General features: G+C 39.6%; 1 protein-coding gene across 1 annotated transcript; it reads right to left on the bottom strand.

Moving 5' to 3' along the window:
- Positions 1 to 2,872: 2,872 nt before the first annotated feature.
- On the bottom strand, positions 2,873 to 9,633 carry FRG1 (FSHD region gene 1). The gene is made up of 9 exons (XM_074905872.1): positions 9,525 to 9,633; positions 9,106 to 9,173; positions 7,645 to 7,767; positions 6,644 to 6,701; positions 6,369 to 6,483; positions 5,892 to 5,996; positions 5,029 to 5,120; positions 3,879 to 3,989; positions 2,873 to 2,993 (listed from the first exon to the last, which is right to left on the bottom strand). Exons 1-9 carry the CDS (start codon positions 9,584 to 9,586, stop codon positions 2,957 to 2,959), a joined length of 771 nt encoding a protein of 256 aa, XP_074761973.1. The 5' UTR covers positions 9,587 to 9,633; the 3' UTR covers positions 2,873 to 2,956.
- Positions 9,634 to 21,475: the final 11,842 nt, after the last annotated feature.

The raw sequence follows: 21,475 nt of genomic DNA, 5'->3' as shown, positions 1-21,475 counted from the left end.
CAGGAGCATTCACCAACAATCATCTACTTATTTCCAGCTTTTGGCCTTCTCCCCACAAACTCAGCGCTCACACTTCTGTCAGACCTCCTGGGCATGTGCAATGCACCTTTTCCAACAATACAGGAACTTAAAATACTCGCCATGGAAAAGGCAGCATAGCCCTCTTCTTTACAAGAATTGAGTCACAGAGCATATGGGGACACAATGTGATCCAAAAGCCTCTAAGCTACATACACAATCAACTTCACCTGCTTGACCATTTCTGCTATTGGTAAAAAGCCAGCCACACACTATGCCTGCATGGTGGCTCTCTTTGATTGACAGGATGTCTATTTTTATTTGTGAGCAATCAGGTTATACACAGAGTTCCCTGGAAAAGTGAACTATTCTCTCTCAAGACCACTAAGAATCAGGGAGCTTTCTCTCTGGTCTACATCATTGCTACAGTCTGTTCTCCCAGGGCTTAAGCTATATGGCAAATAGCTTACCATTAGTACATACACCTTGTATTTTTCTTGGAGCTGTTCCCTTAATACAAGCCAAATATTCACAAGTGATACAGTTAGTAAGATTGTGTAACTGGGTTATTGATATGCGAGGGAATTTTAATATAATTCTGGAGATACTTAAAAAATAGAATCGAAGATCAGTCCTGCTTATTAGTTTCTTTTTGCAAATGTTTTAATGCAGAGTCTCACTACAAACACGCTGGTATTCCCAGCAACTGCTTGCTTTGAAAGAATGTGTAGTTAATAGAAAGTGATGGGAAATAAAGATAATTTTCAGTCATTCCTGCTATGTGGTAAGCTTAAAGAGTAAACTCAAAGTTTTGTACTAGAACTAGAAACTAAATCTATGAAAATTTTAAAATGAAAACTGTTGATACCGGTAAAAAGGGTAAGCATTTGATCAGTTTACATAAACTGATAATATTCTGGTTTTTTTAACAGTATGTTCTGCCATGTAACTATGTAAGTGATAGATATGGGGGAAAAGACAATTCTCATTTAAGAAGATCATTTAAGTCTAAAAAACAGCTACGGAGGAGTTTTTTGTACCTGTAAAAATGGAGGGAAAAATTCTCATTTGATAATTTCATTGCAGTAATTTTTAAAATTCAGCACAGACCTTGCTTCTATTTTATTTTCTCTACAATCTAGTGTAACTTCTATCAGAATTAAAATACAGAATCTTATGGAGCAGCTGGAACGATAAGAAGGTTTGCACAGATTTGGCCACAGAAGAAAGTTACAAGCATAACTATCCCAATATAGTCACACAAACCGCTCTCCAGAGGGGGCATTTTGATCTCATTTAGTATCAACCTCAGCACAAAAAGCTAAAGTGGGAAAAAAAAGGCAGTCATTCCGAAGTAGCTATTCATACCAGGAACTAGTGAGAATGCCTGTTCTTGTAAAATACGTAGTAAATGAACAGCAGGTTTAACAGATATAAAACAAGTAAGTTCTACTACCTTAGAGGGAAAAGCCCTGTGGCAAAAATCTCTGTACTCAGCTGGATAGAGCTGGGTATGGAACGCCATCAGAGAAAGGTGTGGATTTTTGTTTGCTTTCCTGGAAGCAAAAAAAGTTTCTAAGAATCCTTATGTAACATCATGAATGGGCCCAGCCTGTGTTTTTTCTTCTTTGGTTCCATGAAATCTGTATTGGCTATATCCTTATTTTGCTAAAATCTTGAAAAATAAATGCCTTATTGCTAACCTCAGCTACCCTTCCCTAACCAACTATAACTACTTTTCATACTGAAAAGTTACTGGAGGGCTTAAACAATTATGATGTACTTAAATTCTCTGTGCTTCAAGACCAACTGCCTATGAAATTGGACAGATTTAAATTGCCATTACTGACTATACATTATTGGTCCGTTTTTGGGCTCTTTTTAGACACATCATTATCTCACATAAGCTTACAGTTTTGTACTCCGTGTGCAGTTCAAACTGACAGCTAGGAGAAGGTCCATGGAGACAATTTAAATGATTACCATAGAATTTCTCAACGCTGTTACCACGTAATCTTTATGATGCAGATTACAGAAGCTGTGGAGAGAGTAAGCAATTGTTCTGACTGAGGTAGTTCCTGTGGAGATGTTGTTACTGAAAAGTTTCTTGGTAATCAGAGCAGACAGAGGTAACCATATTTTATGAGATACAAGGAATGCATATTATACTGTGACCTTAAAAAAAAGAGTCCCTGCTGTTTTATTAAAGTCCATGCCATAAAGAAACAAACAGATTTGCAAAATCGATTTTTCTCTCTTGCCAAATACGTGGCCTGCTAACACAAAAGAGCCATCCCCTTTTCTTACAAAGTACCTGCATTTCCATTTGTAATAGGGTTCTTAGAACTTCTCAACACTTTTTTTTTTTTTTCCCAGCATATGGATTATGCCATTTATCAGCTTGAACTGTGGGTCTGTTCTGAACATTGTTTTGTGAAGCCTGAATATTCTGGCCCAGCGCTCACCTGATGCAGTGTAGAATGGCTCTGCCCATGTCCTATTCAGGATCTGGTAGGATATGTTCCAAGACATGCATTTTCAATTATTTCTTCTTGTTCAATGCAGTTACATATTTCTTAATGGTTCATTGTATTAACATATTCTACTTTTGAACTTCATAGCTGTTCTCTTCTGTCCTGTCTCTAAGCTCAGGTTCCTTCCATCAACCTTGGAAGATTCAGTGGGTCAAATTCTTTTCCATGAAATAATTATCTCACTATTTCAATAGTGTGTAGTTCTAGAGTAAGCTTAATAATATTCATTACTGAAAGATAACATTAGTTTGAGGCTTAATTATGGCTCTCGGGCGATCCTTTAAAAATAATGTAATAAAAACTTCAACAGAACACCTTCAATAAAATAACTATAAAACATTTTACTCTTGTTTTCAGTTTGACCCTATCAGAAAAGATGCAGAAGAAAATGGACCAGCTGGTTGTCACTTGCAGTATCTATCCGCTTTCACTTTTGCTCTCCTATATGGAAAGAGTAATGACACAAGATTAATACCAAGTAAGATTACACCTGGGTGTTTTATCTATCTCAAAGTGTTAAGGAAGCATTGAAAGCAATTTTTCTTAAAAACTTTACTTCAAAGCAAATATAAAAGCTGAACAACACTTTGTATTTGTTAATTTTGTTTTCTTACGGAGCTAAAACTGCAATGTCTGAAGTTAACCTTGTCTCTCTCTTCAAATCATCATGAACTCTGTTTTGTCCACTGAGAAACAGAATTCCATTTCAGTGTGATTTAAAACTGACATTCAACCTGTGATGGTCCAGGAGTGTTCTCACATCACTTGCAATTATCAGAAAAAGTCTTCTGCATTCCACCCACTGAATTAATGCAAAATATTTATACTGTATGCAAATACAAAATGTTTTAAAATTGAAGACAGTTTCTATAGTCTCAGCTCAGGCAGAAAAAAATAAATATATCCCCACTAAATAACATGAAAATTATTCTTAGTAAATGCTATTTCTCTTTAAAAATGCAGCTTTCCCCTCTCCAAAATCTTCTCATGCCATAGGTATTGAAAATGTCAAAAATTAACTTAATTTTTGTGATTAAAAAGATTTATCCTTCAACTCCTCTGTACAAAACAAACTGAACAACCTAGTTAAAGACTTCCAAAAGAATTAATTTCTGAGTAAATCCAAACTTGCAAACTTCAACTAAAGACGTGGAAATTCAGAATAAAAGACAACCCCAGAACTCGTGGATAACACTGACCAGAGAGGAAATGCTCAACACTCCAGTCCACTGAAATCTCTCTCTCTCTCTCCTAACTCAGGTTTACTGTAATCCCATCTCCCAGTGGTTTTTAAATCAATATATTATTTCTTGTATTTAGAAGTACCTGTCAAGCAGCATTTCATGAAAAGTGCCCTCTTTCCTGGCTTTTCTGAGAGCTTTTGTATCTTCTTTGCTTATTTTAAGCTTTTTATCTTGAAAACTTTGAAATTTTTTTCTGTAAGGGGAAGAAAGAAAATGTTAAAAAGTGTAAGTTCTTTAAAGTTTTGTGTTTCACTAAAACAACAACTACGATAAGAATCGTAACTTCTAGTATGCAGTAGACAAGTGGCCTAATAAAATCCAGCAAACCATCACAGTATCATATATTGCACCAAGACTTCTGTAGGTGAAAACTATTCAGGGTTTTTTTGGCATTTGGAAATGAGCCCCTACATGTTTAGCATGACATGGTTACAAGTTCTAAAGAGCCCCTTCCTCAGCTACTAGCATGCCAAGTCGGGGAGCAGAAGTGTATTGGGTGTAGGTGACAAGGTAGTGGTAGTGGAGGAGCTGCAGGGGTGGGCTCTGTGTGAAGAGGCCAGGGGCTGCCCTGCGCTGGATGTAGCTGACTCCACAGTGGACCACTGCAAGACATGGCTGAGTCCCTGAGCAAAGCTGATGGCACCTCTGAAAACATATTTAAGAAAGGGCAAAATGCCACAGTGGCAGAGGGGAAAAAAAAAAAGTGCAAAATGGCAGTTTGAACATCAAAGACAGGGAAGGAGAAGGGAGAGGTGCTTCAGGTGCTACAGCAGATATTCCCTTTCGGCCCATGGAGAGGACCATGCCAGAGCACATGAAAAGTGGGAGAGGAAACGGGTGGCAAAGAGAAACCACCATGTATTGACCCATACCCCCATCCTGCTTGGGAAGCAGGCAGAGGAACCTGGAGTGAACCTGAGGTTGGCAGATGGAGGAAGAAAAGGTGTTGGTTTTAATTTTTGTCTTTCTTTCTCACTACCCAAGTCTACTTTAGTAGGCAATAAATTGAATTAATTTTCCACAAGTTGAGTCTGTTTTAACTGTGAGGGTAGCTGGTATGCAATCTTCCTGTCTTTATCTCAATCCATAAGCTTTCTCATCCCATTTTCTTCCCTTATCCTGCTGAGGGGAAGGTGAGTGAAAGGCTGGGTGGGAGTTTGGCCCTTGCAAAGGGAACACTAAAGAAAAGTGAAAAAAGGTAATTGAGCCTGTTACAGCTCTAAACTACGTACACATAATTGATTTCACACTGTTTAACATTTCCTTTGTCTTCTTGTGGAACATCATCTTTCTTCTTAGTTTCTCTTTCCGCACAAGTACGAATCTAGTCATCGAGAGAAAAAACCAAACTAGAAAACATCCGTATTTTTAAAGCCAGAAGTTACAGGTTAAAGACAACAACATTCTTCATAAAATAATGAGACTCACAGTCACTTTTTAAATTCACAGCTTTCAAGCTGGTTAATTCACAACTGGAGACAACTAGATAGACAACAGAAGCAAGAGCTACCTGAAGTATGGTAAATATGAAGTGTGATCCTTGATACTACTGTAAGACATAATCACCTTCATCTCAAAGAAGCACCATTAGAGTTCTTAGTTTTAGCAGGGGTAAAAGGACTTTTTCAGAGACTGACTTAAAAATATTATTGCTCAGACTAGCAGACACCTATCTCTATTTGGAGGCACACCTGTATTTTCCATGTCCAGATCAAGTCAAGACAGTCTGTTTACATTTTCTTACTTAAAAGATCTCCCCTCCTGCACCATTCTGGTAAACTCTTCTTTGTCCCTGCTTCAATCATGATTCATCTCTTCCACACCAAGCTGTTCTGAACTATTCAGATTACCATGTAGACTGTCTTGTCCCCCAGCATCTTGCCCTTCTGTAGTGGTAAAATATCTTCCTGTTTGTATTGGAAGCATTTCAGTTTACGCAGCCCTGGAGCTCATTTACCTTTCTTGTGATCAAATCACTTGACAGCTTATAGAAAGCTGTTACAATGGTATTAACAATAAATTGTAGCACAAAGATACCTGGGTTTTTTTGAGCATTTGTGCCAAGCCTGTATCAATTGTAAAAGTTATAGGTTACCTTTATCATTTCTTCTTCCCCTGCAGTTTTGCTTTTGGCTTCTATGTCTCCTTCTTCATTACATCTAATAAAACGGCTATTTGCTGCTAGCAATGCCATTTTCTTCTGCAGAAACAGTATCACATATTGTTAGTATGAAGAGTTTGTATATAATCCTCAATTCATAACATTTATCCTCTACAATAAACCAAAAAACTCTGTAAATGCATTTTATTCTTTTATATACAGACACAGCAGACTTGCTGGCTCCTTCATTCTTAAGATGCTTACAGCTGCCAAAACGCAGTAACTTGAAGTATTTTAAGAACTTCCAGTTATAGAAAAGGCATTGCAGTTGGGAAAACAGAAGATTAAAAGTTACAGTATGGAGGAGACTGCAAAAGGCTTTTACTCCACAGACAAAGAATATCAATATAGATTAACTCACAATACAGTCAGATGCTAGGAACACCAAATGAACTATTCCAAACAGCTTACATCTTGGAAGACAGGTTCCCATTGCTCTCTTGATCCTATTGCATCTGAACGTCCAACAACAAGTCCATCTGAATTTATACCAAGGTATTTGCCATAACCGGACTTCAGAGCAATCCTCCATGAGAAAATGCAGGAAAGCAATAACGAATGTTTTTAATTCAAGCAATTTACAATATTCAACACAAACACATTATTAGCAAACAATGTATTTCAAGAGAATATTAAAACAGGTATTCACACGGAAAGAAAACTTGTAACACTGTTACACAAATTACCTTGTATCAGACAACTTTACCGCTGTAAACTGCTCAGGAGGACTAGGGCCTTCATCATCTGAGGAATGAATTTTCCATTAGTTATGTGTGAAGTATTGAACATACACTGTTTTAGCCTGTTAATGCTGTAGCTTCACAAAGAATTAAACACCAGACATTGCTAAATACTATGGAAAGCTGCAATACTTTATTTCTTTAAAAATTCCTTTTTTGAATATTCACTTGTGAAAAAGCAATGCAGGTACTCATTTATATTCATATATTTAGAGTGCTTAAAACAAGACACAAAAGAATGACAGCTGTAAATTTCTTTATACAAGGATTGAGAATGTTCTCCAGGTGGCTTTGAAAAGCTTAAATCTCCTTGTTAATGTTATTTTTTTCCCGTAACAAAATATATTACGGTTCAGCTATGGTAACACAATTCAATATCCTAAAAGCTACTAGCCTCTCCATCTGTCAAAACCAAAATGAGATAATAGTGCCATCATTCCTTTGATCTCACCCTGGAAGTGAAACACAGTCAGGATTCTGGAACAGTCCTTGCCTAACTGATGGCCCTCAAATTCCAAGCAAGGATAAGCTCATTATCCCACCATGTTAGTAGCCCACTTGTGCAGCAACAAAACAAGTAATTAAGATAAGGATGCAGCAATAAGCCTTGAAACTGATGTGCCTTGAATTTCATTCTTCAACTGACACCATAAAGATTTTATAGGATTTAATAAAAGTTATACTGCTGTTTATCCATTAAGTGGTATGGCCTTTAACAGGTGATAGTCTCCAATGCATTTCAATTTACTGTACACATAAAACAGCAAGAAACTAGATTAAGTGAAACTGGCAGTCATTAGGCTTAAGTCATCTGAATGCTACAGCTAGGATTACTGCATTATTTGTAATAAACTGTTTCTAGCTATAGAACTGCTTGCCTTTAAGAGATACTACTTTTATGCCTTCCATTACTAAAACTGCTTATTTCCAAATTCCCTGAAACAAACCTTTATGTGGCGCTCCAAGAGTAAACAAGCCATTGTCGAGGGCATGGATGTAAGCTCCTTTATCCATTTCTATAGCTATAGTTCCTGTAATTTCACCGAAATTGCTGATAGCCCACCAGTTTCCTAAAATACAAACCCATGACAGTTAATAAGAGTAATTACAACTTCTGATTACAGTAGTTGAAGAGACGATATTTCTGTGTCTTCTCTGAGATTTGAAATTCTAAAGATACAATTGCTATTGCTATCTCAAGATCTTTGTGCATCATTTCATAATGCAGAAACAATTTAATGGTGTTGCTGCTGAATCAGTAAGTCCTGCTGTTCTCCCCACCCTGCCATCCCTCGTTACAGGCTCCTATGCTTCTTTACATTAGTCCATAGAGCAAGTTGATCCATTCAGCTGATGCAGCAAGGGCACACCTTGCAAGGAAGGTTGGGGCTCTTTTTCCTTCCTCTGAACCAGCCTCCTGCAGTTTTGGGGTCATAAATAATTACTAGATTTTCCAACAGAACAGAAACAGATAAACTGTCTTACCTTTCTGTTAAATTACTTTATGTGAGGTGTAATACTTAGACTTCAGTTGTTCAAGCCAATCTGTGTTTGAACATTTGAGCTCCACAGAAGTCTACCAAAGTTAAAGGTAGCCCAACCCATATGCATGATTTAACATTATGACGTTCATATTCTTTTAAACAGCAAAATCTTCTCCTAGTATGTCTTATATGATTAGGATAATAACTACTTTTAATTAACCTGTACACAGTGTCTTTTTTCCACATGGTAAATTTGGCAATTCTGCCTCAAGCAGAAGTAAATCTTCCCCTATCTTTACAAAACCTATGGAACTAATCATCTTGTCCTATACAATCAGGGATCAAAAAATCCATGTATGAATTTTCAAAACCTCCCACTTTGAAACCTGGCTAAACTGAAGAATACAAAACATCTGTAACATTATTCTAGTTTAAGACACAACAGCCCATTTTCTCACATATCCTAATTTGTTTTAACACAGCAATAAGTATGATTTCCCGTTGCACTGCTTTAGCTTATGCCTATATACACATAATAGAAAATTACATTTATCTGGTAATGTGTGCTAATAATAAAAGTAATGGTAACAGAAGATGTGAATTGTTTACATAGAAATGCAATCATTAAATAACAACATTACAGTGCTAAAAAGTTCATCCTCCTAAAGTAAACATCGTTAAGGAAAAAAAAAAATCCAAGATAAGATTATGTAAGAACATACTTTAGCTAAAATGATAAGCCGTGACACATCAGTGTCAGAAGTTCCATGCGGAGTCTAGGAAGATCCCAACATACAAACAACATGCTGTGAGAAAGAGTTATAAATCTCTACTGGGACTATACTTGGTTTACAAAGTACTATAACAATCTCTTCAGCTTGTGCTGCCCACTATAGTTTCCATAATTCCTGGAAAGCAGCTCACCAACAATATCAAGTTGCTCTGCCGCCTCCTCTTCCCTTTTCCTTTTCTTCTCTTTGTGCTTTTTCTTGCTGCAAAGGGAGATGCAAAGCAGTAAGAACGCGCCTCCGATCGGCCCTTCCCCAGCGGGCTCTCTCGCACGGCCTCGCTCCCAAGCCCCGCGGGAGCGGGTCAGTGACACCAGCCAGGAGCCAGGGGCTGACAACCCGACAACCCTTGCCCTGGCCGGCGTTGCCCAGGCCTGCTCGCGGCCGGAGGGACGGCACGGCCTGGCCCGGCCTCAGCCCCATCCAGCACCCGACGCGACCCCAACGCGGCGAGGGGAGCCCGGCCGGCGTCCCCGGCCCCAAGCACCGTCGAGCTGACAGCACAGGCGGGGAGCCCGGGGCAGAGGCGACGGCAGCAAGCGACTCGCTCCTCACCTTTTCTCTTTCGCCCCTTTGAGGACGAGCTTGGTGGATTTAACGCAGGAATACTCCGCCATGTCGGGCTACGGCAAGCGCGGAAGGACAGGCACGGCCACGCCCCGCCGCGCGGACGGAAGCCCTGGAGCGCCAACCTTCCTCTGCCCTCGTTCCGCTCCTGGACGATTCCCGCCCGCTGCCGCGAGGCGGCGGGCGCTCCGCCTTCCCTCCGCGCAGGGAGCGGGCCCTGGGCGCCGAAGTTGAGGGGGAAAATGAACCAAGAAAAGTTTAAAATTACGTTTAAGAGCGTGTTTCCATGCACCGTCCCCTTCTAAGTCTGTGTGGGCTCCACTGGTTGCTTTAGCGCTTTGCAGGACTGCGGGCCCCCAGCGCTGAGGCGTGAAGAGCCCAGGCTTCCTCTCCGGTGTGAGGTAGCAACTTGTTCTGGTGTGTGTTTAAAAGCACATGGAATGGACGCGCCGCAGAGCCCTGGGACCCCTGCCCTCCGCCAAGGGCAGCGGGCTGTGCTGATGCAGGAACAAAAACTACAGGGGAAGCCCGTGAAGACAAACTGGGAAAATGAAGCTTCTAAGTCAACTAGTGCACCAAGCTAGGGGCAAAACGAAGTTCTTGACGGTTTTTCCCATCCTGTTAGCTGCTTCGTATTCCACAGGGTAAAATCTACCTGAGGCTTTCCCCTAGGGGTACAGCCACCTTGCTCTCACACAGTTAACTTAGCTTCTCAACAGGTACCACTACGCCTTCTTCTCTGGGGAACGGCCTTGGCAGTCAGTACTTGTGTGATCAGACTCCCAATTAATTTGTGTTTAGTCTTCTAGTCTGTTGTTTCTACTTCACGTTAATGGAAGGGGTTCTGTGAACAAAAAGGTTGTCTGCTGTTCTTATTAGCTGGTCAAATGAAAGATATCATTCCTATCAAATCTTGTACATATATGCATACAGAGATGTTTGCGTTGGATGCTTCCTTTTTGGTTACTGATTTCATTACCTCTCTCTGCTTGCATCTCTGAGGTCTCTTCTACAAATAAGAAGTAAGAGTCTTATACATGGTTATGTCAAGGCTTTTAAAATCACTGACATCACGGCCAGGTGATGAAACTCCGCATGTGTGATGTCCCAGTGGATGACCCTGGAGTTTGTGGATGACTGCAGGTGTCTTCACAGATTCTTTGATTGGATCTGGGACCCTGCTACTTCTCACCAAAATGCTTTCAATTTCCAGCCTAACATGACTAACCCCATATTTTTATCTGTGAAGCTGGAGTGGTTGCACCTGCCGTGTAAAATGAAAGTAACAGTATTGTAATTTCAGGAGTTTTTGGCAAGTCCCCCACTTTGTAGCTTTGGGGAGAAGGTGGTTGGGAGGAAGAATGGGCTTGTCAGCAAAAACAATACTTGAATCAAGCTGCTGGTGCGTGTAAGTACAGAATAGGGTTTTTTTGTATCTGTGCCATGCTACTTACTTGCTAGTGTCTTCATATGTTACAGTTTGTCAGTGAAAGACAGTCATTTCCTTGATCAGTGTTTGGGAGGTGGATAACTTGAAGCAGCATGTTGCTGTAGTAGACAGTATGTGACTATTGATTTATTAACTTAGCATTCCCCGGAACTTGTATCTTGCAATTAGTTCTTACAGTAAAAGCTGAAAAAAAGAGGCAGTATGGAAAGCTGCAGGCTGTGATGGACAGCTAGCTTGCTGACCACTTCTGGTCTCTTCATGAAGCTGCAATCAGGGAAGTATTGCACTAGCAAAGTCTTGTGTCCTGTCAAGTTGTGAAGGTCCCGCACATTTTATGTGAAGGATCAGCGAAGATCCAGATTTCCAAATATAAGATTGAGATACCTAGCCAGACTACAACCAATAATAAAATGGTTGTTCCTTAGTTACTTTCTTCCTTGTGTTTGGTGGTAGATACAATGGCTTAGTCAATATATTCATGTTTTGTTCTACATTCTCATGTCTCCAGCCCTTTGGAAATTAATTCAAGCTAACCTCCGCATCGAGCAGTTTTAGCAAATATAATTCTAATTGACTCTCATTTTATCATTAAATACTGTTTTGCTGCTTCTAAACAAATATGCCTATAAGGCAAAAATTGTAGTAAAAGGGAATATGAAAAATGAGGGAGCAATTACGTAGGAATTAGAAGAAAGCACAGAGGAAATGAGTGAAGCAAAAAAGAACATCTGTCAGCATGCCGATTCCTCAGCCCCCCTTGCATGCTAACTTGCCCTTTAGTGTTTTGGTTATTTTGGGGTTTTGAGTTCTTTTTAGGCTTTGATTCTGTGGACAGTAAATCTGCAGGGGTTTTCTATTGTTTTCTTAACCCTCTGTTAACTTTACAGCTTAATTTATGATAGATCCTATTTTTTGACTGCTTAACTGTCCAACCTTAGCATTTGTGGGGTATTTGTGTGCTGTTGTCAAAGTGGGCCGGTATACATGGATACTCCATGACCAGCACTTCAGAGTAGGCAAGCACTTGCCTGAGAGGTAAGATGGGAAAGGAAAAGGTAGTATTTTGGTATGTTATGAAACAAAGAGGCCTTGACCGCTTTTGGTTAAGAATATAAAGCATTTTGTAAGAGACATAATAACTATAAAGTTATCAAGAATTATTTAAATTGTTGGTTTTTCTCATAAACTTCTTAAAAACAAAAGCAAGTAAGCAGAGCTGTATTTTAAAATGCGTATATTTATATCATATGATGGAAGTGCACGGTCTTTATATTTTGCTATTTGTCCACCAGATGTTGCTATAGCCACAAAAATAAATAGAGATTAAGAAACTTGGGGAAAAAAACGAGTAGTTTTATTTTCATTACAGATCACCCTTACGTATATCCTGATTCTGGAAAAGATTGCACACATGCTCACATTTTTGCACTGGGAGTGGTCCCAGTGAGTTCAATTAAGCAATTCAGTCTGTGTAGAGTTAAGCATGTTTATAAGCTTTCTTAGGATGGGGTTATATCAATTACGTTTGCTATTTTCTTTACTTGCTGTTCTGTTTCCTTTATTATGGAGAGAAAGAGGGAAAACCAGAAGGACAGAGATCATAAATTTCTAATTTTAAAAGAAATGTGTATTTTTTTTCAGGCTTCCATAGTGTAAAATACATCTTCTTGTTAATGAATATAATTTTATTTAAAATTCATGTAGTTTAGATCTCTTCTTTAATTTAGTTACTCCAGCAACAAACAGGCATCACTACAGTATATACAGAAGACAGTAAAACCTGTTCCCGCAGGGCAAAGTGATGCCATGAATCAGAAAACTGTATCTAAAATGGTACCACTGTAGAAAAGCTATTTAAACTCTAATTTGCTAGTTAGTATTTTTGAAATGAAAACATTTCCAAAATGTGCTGGCTATGATTGTTTAAAAAAATATAACAGCTCATTTTCTTTATGGCAATGGAAATAAATGGAGCATTTGTGTTTGCAAATGTAGAAAACAAATCACTTTTTTAATGACTGGATTTTCCCGCCAGCTTGGAATTTGCCGCATGTGCATTTTATTTTGAATGCCTAAAGAGTGAAATCATTTGCGGTCTCTCATGCAGATGGGGCAGATTGGCTGAGGTGTCATTTGCAAAATGTGCACTTTCATCAGTCAAGTTTGAAGGGGATCATTACAAACAACGTTTCCTATAGACACTCAGGATTGATGAAAGTGGAGAGCTGAAACTGAGTATCCATGAACATAGCCTAGTGTCATAAGAGCCTAGACCAAAACTTGGACACTAGAGTTCTCTTGTGTCTTGTTTATTTATGTTAGGAAATACAAAAATACCTCCCTAAACCAGAGAAACTTGAATTAGCTCTCTTGATAGTAGAGCTGACAGATAGTTTATATGCTTTTCTTTTTGCCTTCGTTTATAAGTATGGGGCCCTTGTGAAATATCTAAGCTGCTGACTGATGTAACAGCCAAGACTGATATAGTTTTGTTTACTCATTTACAGAAGGAGTGAAATCTGATGTGAGTTAGAACCAGAGCAACTATATTTTAATTCTTCCCCAGTGGGACAGAGTACATACACTGAAATGTTGTCGTGGTTTCTCATGATGTTCAGCAACAGTTGTGTGAGTGTTGAAGCATCCCCAGGACATGGTGGTGCATACCACAGTGACAGATGTAAATAAAAACCTAATTTGATTCTTGACATTTTTAATACTACATGCTGAAAATGCTTTTATTATAACTTCTAAATTTTAAATGTGACCTGAAATTAGCTTTTTTTAAAAAACTTAAAATGTTATTGTTAGATTTTTAGCACAGGTAAGTAAATATTCTCAAAATGGCATTTCTACTACTCAGCTTATGGTATAGTGGTAGTATTTTCAAAATCGGGAGGGTTTCTCAGGCTCTCAGGAGCAGGATGGAGCCCCAGCTAAGATGCCCCAGTTCTCATCATCCCTAGTTCAGACCCTGTTTTGGTTGTGGCTTCTCAGCTTCTTCTGCCTTGTCTGATCACTCCCTCACATTTCTCTGCTGGTGCTCTGTAAAGTTACTGTGGCTAAGGTTTTGTGGCCTTCTCAATGTCTGCGTCTCCAGATATTGAGACCCTGCTCTACATTTTGGCAATGGGGGACAGAGCACATACCCAAATCCCTTTTTGCTGGACGCTGAGGGAATGCAAGAGAAATGAAAAGGCAACCGTGAGTGTGCCACGGCCTCATGTAGATGCCAACTCTGTATCATGTTTACTCGGGCTCAGGCCTTCTGGTTTCTGCTTGTCATCCCAAATGCCTTATCATGTGTACTTCAAATGATGTTATTCTTTTCCACTAATTGCTCTGATTTTTATCCTGATGTACTAAGAAAATTTTTTATATGTGTATGAACGTGCTTCTCTCTGCCTATTAGTCTATATTTCTTTATCATTATTTTTTTAACTTGCCAGTTTTCCAATTTAACAGACAGGTGGAGGTCACAGCAATAATTGAACTCTGGTGAGTTCTGAAACTGTTGTTAGATAAGTAGGAAAAAGACCTATATTCCCCCCTGATGGGGGGAAGGGTTGCAATATGAACTCCCATCCTACTAGAGATGGGAGAGAGCCCTCATGCAGCAAGGAACCTGTGAGGAAAACCTAGTAAATCGTTGAACACTAACGAGTGAAAAATCAAACTGCATTACTTCCAGTGCTTAAGAAGCAACCTATTGCTACGTACTGTAATTTCAGATTTTATGGGATGGAAATTTGATTCTGTAAGTTCAGTGTATTTGATGGTTTTTGGCGTTTCCTGACAAATAGCTAGCATGTTTGATGTAAATGTAGTTGAAAACCTGTTCCCTTATTCGCTGGTACTGTATGGCAAACGTGAATTCAACTATAAATTAAACACGACAAGATTTTTGTGGCAAGTTACCTGCTTTGTGCTATGTGTTCATATGCAGACTTTTCCCTCTCTGGGACGCAGTTTTTTCTTGTCTCCAGTGAGCCACGTTTCCCTTGTTATTTGTGGTAGAGTTTGTTTATCTCATTAGGAAAGCCACAGGATCCATGGGGAAAGATTTGCTGTTTCATGTATATGTAGCGCTTTTGCAGTTGTTCTTTGCTAGCCTATAATCAAGTTTAATTTAAATACAGTTTCTAACTAGTGCTCTTTTAAAAAAATTTTTATTGAGTGTTTCAAAAAAGGTTTCTTCCTTTTTGTATCTCTTCTGTGACTTAGAAATAAACAAGTGGTTTTGCATGGTCTAGGAAGGGTGTGCTCACCTTCATAGCATTCCTTCTGAGAAGTGGTTTACAGAGGGTAATCTCCCCCCCTCCACCCCTGCAAAAGTATGTGACTTATCTCTGGGCTATATATTTTTCTTACTCCATGTCCCATGAAACTGCATGTATGTCCTTTATAATTCAAATGAGATATGAACTGGCAGGACTTAAAAAGAGAATAGGTCTGTGGCAGGGTGTTCATTTTCAGTGCTGCTGTCCTCCTGGCCATAAAACTGTAGACTTTTTCTTTGTAAATTATGTTTCCTCTCCCCCAGGATTGCTGTGTAATTTCTTTCTGCATTTTTTTTTCTAACAGGACTGGAGCATTTACCTGCTATGATTGTTTTCATTGCCCATTTGAATTTGAAGAGCTGTTCTAAGTGATTTTTCCTCTCTTATCCTCCAAAGCTCCTGTTTCTGTGTAATTTGTCCTGAATGCAGATGGTCTTCCACAAAAAGGCAATTTTTCCTAATGCAGTGGCAGTGAATGTCTTGTAAAAAAATGCTTTCATATGGACTTAGCAATTGTGGAGGTGGAAGGGAGACCCGTAGACTATTGCATATAGAATAGGTATAGTCTAGGCAAAGATAGATAAAACTTTTTTTGCTTTGGAAGAAATTCAGAGCTATTTGTTATCCCTGTCCACTCACTTCCTTTTAAATGTGTAAAATGTAAGTGATGGTGGTTCCGCTTTTTTTTTGTTTCCCCCTTTCTTGGGCCAAATATGAAAGAGAAATAAATACACTTAACTCCTGCTCATTTGTGAGGGCCTGACTCAGACCATCCTACTTGTTTTTTCATCCAGAGAGCCTCCAAATGATGACAATATCAGATTCTGAGGCAGTTAAAGAGATGAAAGGCAAATGTAGAACTTCCTGATACTCATCTTAATCGGGACTATCATCAGTATCTCATTGTACTTTTGTTTTTAATTTTGCCCATCACATATCTAGTAAGTCTGGTTTGCCCAGCTTTTTGTGTTAGGCTTACTAAAAGCAGCACAAGCTGAGCAAAACTGGCTCTGAGTTTACAATAATTGCTGCCTTCTTCACATTCAGAAATAAAGTTTCTGACCCACAGCACAGTATATGGAAACTGTTTTGAAATACAGCAGCCAGAGATGGCAGCATTCACCATCCTAATGCAGTTTTACTTTTTTTTTAAAAGCTTCAGTAAATTAAATGAATGAATGATGTCAGATTTTTAGCTTCCACTGAAAAAATACGATGCAATCCAGAATTCCAGTCCCTCATGGTTATGAAGAAGAGACATAAAACCTGATTGTAAGGGTTTGAAAATTTGAGAGGCAGAACAAAAGACCACATCTATTGGTTTTTTAGAATATTGCTTTTAAAGCCATTGTTGTGAGTTTTTTAGCCTGACTAATGATCGTTGAGTGCTTTGAGTTGGCAACATCTGTTGGCTTGTGTCCTGTCACAGCAGGTAAGTGAGTGGGAGTTGAAACTGCTGATCTTCCCATAATCTGATCCTGAGAGAAAAGGAGAGGGAACATTTCAGTATGCATCACTTGTTTTCAGGCTGTTTTCCCCACAACATACCCTTAGTGTATGTCACTGCTTTTCTAACAGTCTAGGTGAAGCACGAACTGTTTTTTCCCAATTAAGCTTTATTTTGCTGAAGGGATCTCTCCTGCTCCTGAAAATCCCAAATCTAATTTGCCAAAGATAAAAATAGTCTTTTTGCTGTCACAGCTTCATGAAACTATATTGTGACAAGGCATGATCTGGTTTAGATCTTAAAAGGTGAAGTCTGCGAGACTAAGGTGTTCCAGTGCATCCCAGAGTACTGGCTGGCTGGAGCAGGGTTCTAGGGAATAATCCAGGCAGAATTTCTGGCATGTGTAATACATGGAGTGTAATTTATACAACTAACTTCTTAATGGAGCAGAGCCATATCCATACTGTTCTTTGGCCTGTTTGGGAGGTGGAGTCCCTAGGGGTGTGTGTGAGGATCTACTGTAACTGGTCAGGAGTACTAGACCTGAAATTCTTCCAGACCTGCTTCAGGTGTTTAGTCCTGTGGTGGGTAGGAATCATTCTTAGATCTGGTTACATTGGCTCCAGGGGAATAATTCAGCATTGGTAGGATCTATTGTTGCCATTGTCTTTGTTGCACATGACCAAGATCTAGCTCAGGCTTCATCACTGCCTGAGGTGTCCAGAATTGCCGTATCTAGGAGGTACAAAATGTCTAGCTCTGCTAGATCCACGAATAGTACGTGCTTTTTTTTTTTCTGGTATCCAGTGTAAACCCACAAGTAGTCTACTTAAAATAAATACTACACTTCCCTGGGCCTCAGCAGTACCAATGGCCAATCTATGGATCTATGGTCAGATATGTAGGCTATGCACATCATAGCCATACACCTAATTTTCCCCTGGAGAGAGAGAGATTCCCTCTGTCCAGCAAGTGCAGGGCCCCCCCAGGGGACAAGATGCAAGAGGATGGCAAGTGCAGCTGGCTGAAGTTAGAGTGAAAAAAGAAGAGAGCAATGTTTTTTGGCTTTTTTTTCCCCCAAATGGCATGAAATCCAGGGAACAGGCTTATGTTGTTTAAGTAGAGCCGTTTTTTAGTGTAAAAAGTTTTCATAGTCTTGTGGTATGAGGCAAGAATTGAGCCCTGCAAGCTGGGACACTCTTTTAATAGTCCTTCAGTGCTCCTCTGCTGTGCTGGGACATTGAAGAGGGGATGTTTATGCATAGGTCAGACGTCTTCTCAGGGGCTGATGGAGTGTGTAAAGGACAGCCCTTCTTGGTAGCTGTGTATAATAGTCAAGGTTCACAACTGCATAATATTTTCAAATATTGTTTGAAACACTGTTCATGGTAGTTTACTACAGCAGTCTGGAAAGCTTCAGTGTCAGTTCAGACTTACTGTAGTCTTATATCATGCCTGAGATGAATTACTCACAGGAAGACAACAAACATAAACACTGACCATACTGTGATCTGAATGCTAAAGGCAATGATAAACAAAAGCAACCTGTGGGATCAACACGAGTCCAAGGCAATACAGTTATTAAAAACCAAGGCTTTGTAGCAGTGTAAGACCCAACCTACCTGCACCCACACTTGCAAATAGAGCATTTGCCTGCCGAATGACAGTGACAACTCTAAAAAGGGAAGAATGGAAAGAGAGCTCTCAGGCTCTTGAATGCTGTGTGAAACCCCCTTCCTTGCTTTACTTAGCAACTATCTCACACCTCTGACCTGAAGGTGCCAGGTCTTTTCTCCCTCTGCTTCTTGGGGTGTGGGTGCTGATAAGAGATGCTAGATATATTTTCAGGTGCAACCTCTTGTTTCCTCTCCTGCATGTGGAGGCATGTGACAAGACTCCCCAGACTTGGTGCCAGTGATGTGTATTTTTGAAAGAACATCTAAAAAGCAGTTATGGCTTCAAAGATTGCTAGTTTGAGAAGCAGTCATCCATTTGATCAGTTCTGCTCTTTCCAGCAGGTAGGTACATATTAAGACTGGATATCAAATCTACATTGTCTGTGTTGATCTTGGGTTTGTCTGTATCAGATTTACTGCTGTGACTACAACTTCTAATAGGTTGACTGCCTGAGTATTTACCAGCTTTTGCACTTCACTCTGTTCTCCTCTGAGGTTGGTGAACTTCAGGGTAAATTAAGTTTAAGCCTTGATGCCAGAGATACTTTCAGAGAGATGCATGTCAGCGTGGGAGTGTGATTCAGAGGAAAGTCATCTGGAGGTGATGTAGTTTTCTAAAGGTTATCTGTGAGTCCCTTACTAGTGGAAAGAGGAATAGTCTGGAGGTATCTGTTTTTTCAAATGACTCCTTTGATGTTGGTGACAGAGTGCTCGTATTATCTGGATGCATAGTACTGTCTAATGCCTCCACAAAGTGTCTCCCTGCTGAGAGGCTAGGGAATAATCCTGGCTGGATTGGTGACATGGTTTTGGCTACTGTTGAGGTGGTGGTCTGCTCTTGGCATGAGAAATGCAATGTAGCCATCCTCTCGGGTGATGTCTGAAGGGTCAGATCCTTGGGGTTTCCTGTTTCTTCCTCCTCCTGAAGGGTTTTAAGATTCCCTACGCAGGCTGTGTGCTGTATGGTGCCTTCATTCAGCCCTGAAGCATACTCAGCCACAGAAGTGTTACCTTTTATTTCTTCCTAGCTCCCATAAAAGAGCTGCAGACATCTCTCTTTTATTTTTTAACATTAATTTGGCATGGCTTTTAAATCTGTTACAATTCTGAGAACTGCACCAAGCAGTTTCCTCAATTGTGCGCCAGTTTTTTGAGACTATAATGTGTCAGTCTGGATCAGAGACAGAGCTGGGATCTGGGGTTACGCAGTGCCTCAGGCTATTGTCTCATAACTGTTAAATGGTATTGTGAGTTTATTTTTGCATGTACCATAGGATGTGATGGACAGCTGGGGATGGAAACACAGTGTCAAAGTGAATCCACACCCAGCTTCATCTTGTGGGGAAGATACTGGCAGACTACAGGCTGAAGTCAGTGAGCAGGTGGAGAACGGAGTCATGAGAATACTAATGAAGGTACATTTATGGGGCTGTTTAGGCTCCAGTGAAATACCAATAATTTAACTAGAACATTACATGGAGAGAATTTAGCCCTTTAGTCATACCAGTAAAAATGATGTGGATCTTGAGGTGAAATCTGTCAACCTAAAATAGAAACAAGGAAAAGGACAGTATGTGATGGGGCTAGTATTGCTCATATTTATGAGTTGCAGCTAGCAGCAGAGATGTTCTCATGTAGATTCATATTTTCTCTTAAAGAAAGGTTGTAAAGGCAAAGAATTGTTTCTTGAAATGTTTTAAAAGTTCATGCCGAAGACTTCTTCGCCTACTGTGTAGCTAACTTTCTAGCTCTATAATTTTATGCATCACATCCTGATTAAACAGGATAATGCAGACCTATGAATCAGCCCTATTTATCTTTTCCTTTATTTCATTGACTGAACAGAGGGGGTATGTATTCGGGAAAGTTCAGATCGAAAACCTATTCTGTAGCGTAGTGGGAACCCAGCCCTCTGGTAAGCACTCGGTATTTTACCACAGGTGGTGCATGCAGCTGATAGTGGGCTGATTGGTTTGTAGTTCCTAGCATCTTCTGTTACCTTGCTTAGAAGACCAATAAGGGCATTATTCTGTTTTTCCAGTGTTGTGCAAAGCAAAATGATGACTGCTGAATCAATAAAATAATCCACAGTTTGACTGCTCAAAGGCAAAGAAAAGCAATTTAAAACTATAAATTATTTATTTTTGTTAAAGCATTTTAGCGGCATCATCTTTTTGTGTTTTACTTGAAATATCATTTGTATCCTCTCTATGTGAAATGCTTTATTTGAACCTTTTTTCAGACTTAAATTAATAGATTACTTTTAGTAGTGAGCCAGTTGGAGTTAATCAATTGAGAACAACTGTACAGAGGTTCTCTAAGCTAGGCTGGATTTGAAGGGTTTAATTTTAATCATAGTCTGAGTGCTACAGCTGCTTCATGTTTGTTTAGTAATAGAGTTGATGAACAGCTAATTTGAAAGGAAAGCTCAGGCACAGGTGTGAAATTCCTCACGAGTATAAGAGAACTGGCCCTGAATGTACGAAGATGGTGCTTGAACATATTGCTCTACTGTAAACCAAAGACTTTTTAAAAAAATATTTCTAAACTAGCACACTTGATATAAATCCCTTGACCCAGACATCCTTCACCTTTTTATCATACCACTTAAGTGATCATCCAGTATGTCAGAGACCAGGATTTGATACCTTGCTCTGTCTGGTTTTGAATCTGTATCTCCTGGTTCCAGAATCCAAGACCTAGTGACAACAGTCCTCTGAGTAAAGCTTTCATTTTTTCCATATGATGTTATTACAGTTTGCCTAGAAAAACCAATATCAATTTGATTTGAAGAGCACCAGTTACATCTGTCCATTCTCTATACATACAGAGGATGCAGAGGTGTGAATCCTCACCAGGGCTAGTTGCCTCTCTGGACTGTGTGGGAAGGAGGATGTAACTTCTCAGGAAAGGCAGAGCTGAAAACACCTTCTCTGGCATTTCCTACTCACCAGGTTACGGACAGTGTGTTTAGTCCTAGTAAACACTACTCTTAGGTTAGTAAAGGTTCTGATCTGTGATCCCTGACATACTTGCTGGGATTACTCTACTGCTTGTCTAGCAGTTACAGTGAGTCATAGCTCACG

Source organism: Athene noctua, chromosome 4 (assembly GCF_965140245.1).
Source record: "Athene noctua chromosome 4, bAthNoc1.hap1.1, whole genome shotgun sequence".
NCBI lineage: Eukaryota > Metazoa > Chordata > Aves > Strigiformes > Strigidae > Athene > Athene noctua.
Note: the sequence above shows the minus strand (reverse complement) of the source record. Positions and strands in the feature narration are given on the sequence as shown.

Excerpts from the sequence above, each read along its gene's own strand:
- FRG1 (XM_074905872.1), bottom strand. The coding sequence starts at position 9,586 with ATGGCGGAGTATTCCTGCGTTAAATCCACCAAGCTCGTCCTCAAAGGG. Across the intron at positions 9,174-9,524 it reads AAAGGGGCGAAAGAGAAAAG|CAAGAAAAAGCACAAAGAGA; the intron begins GTGAGGAGCGAG and ends CTCCCTTTGCAG. Across the intron at positions 2,994-3,878 it reads CATGAAATGCTGCTTGACAG|GAGAGCAAAAGTGAAAGCGG; the intron begins GTACTTCTAAAT and ends CTTTCCATATAG.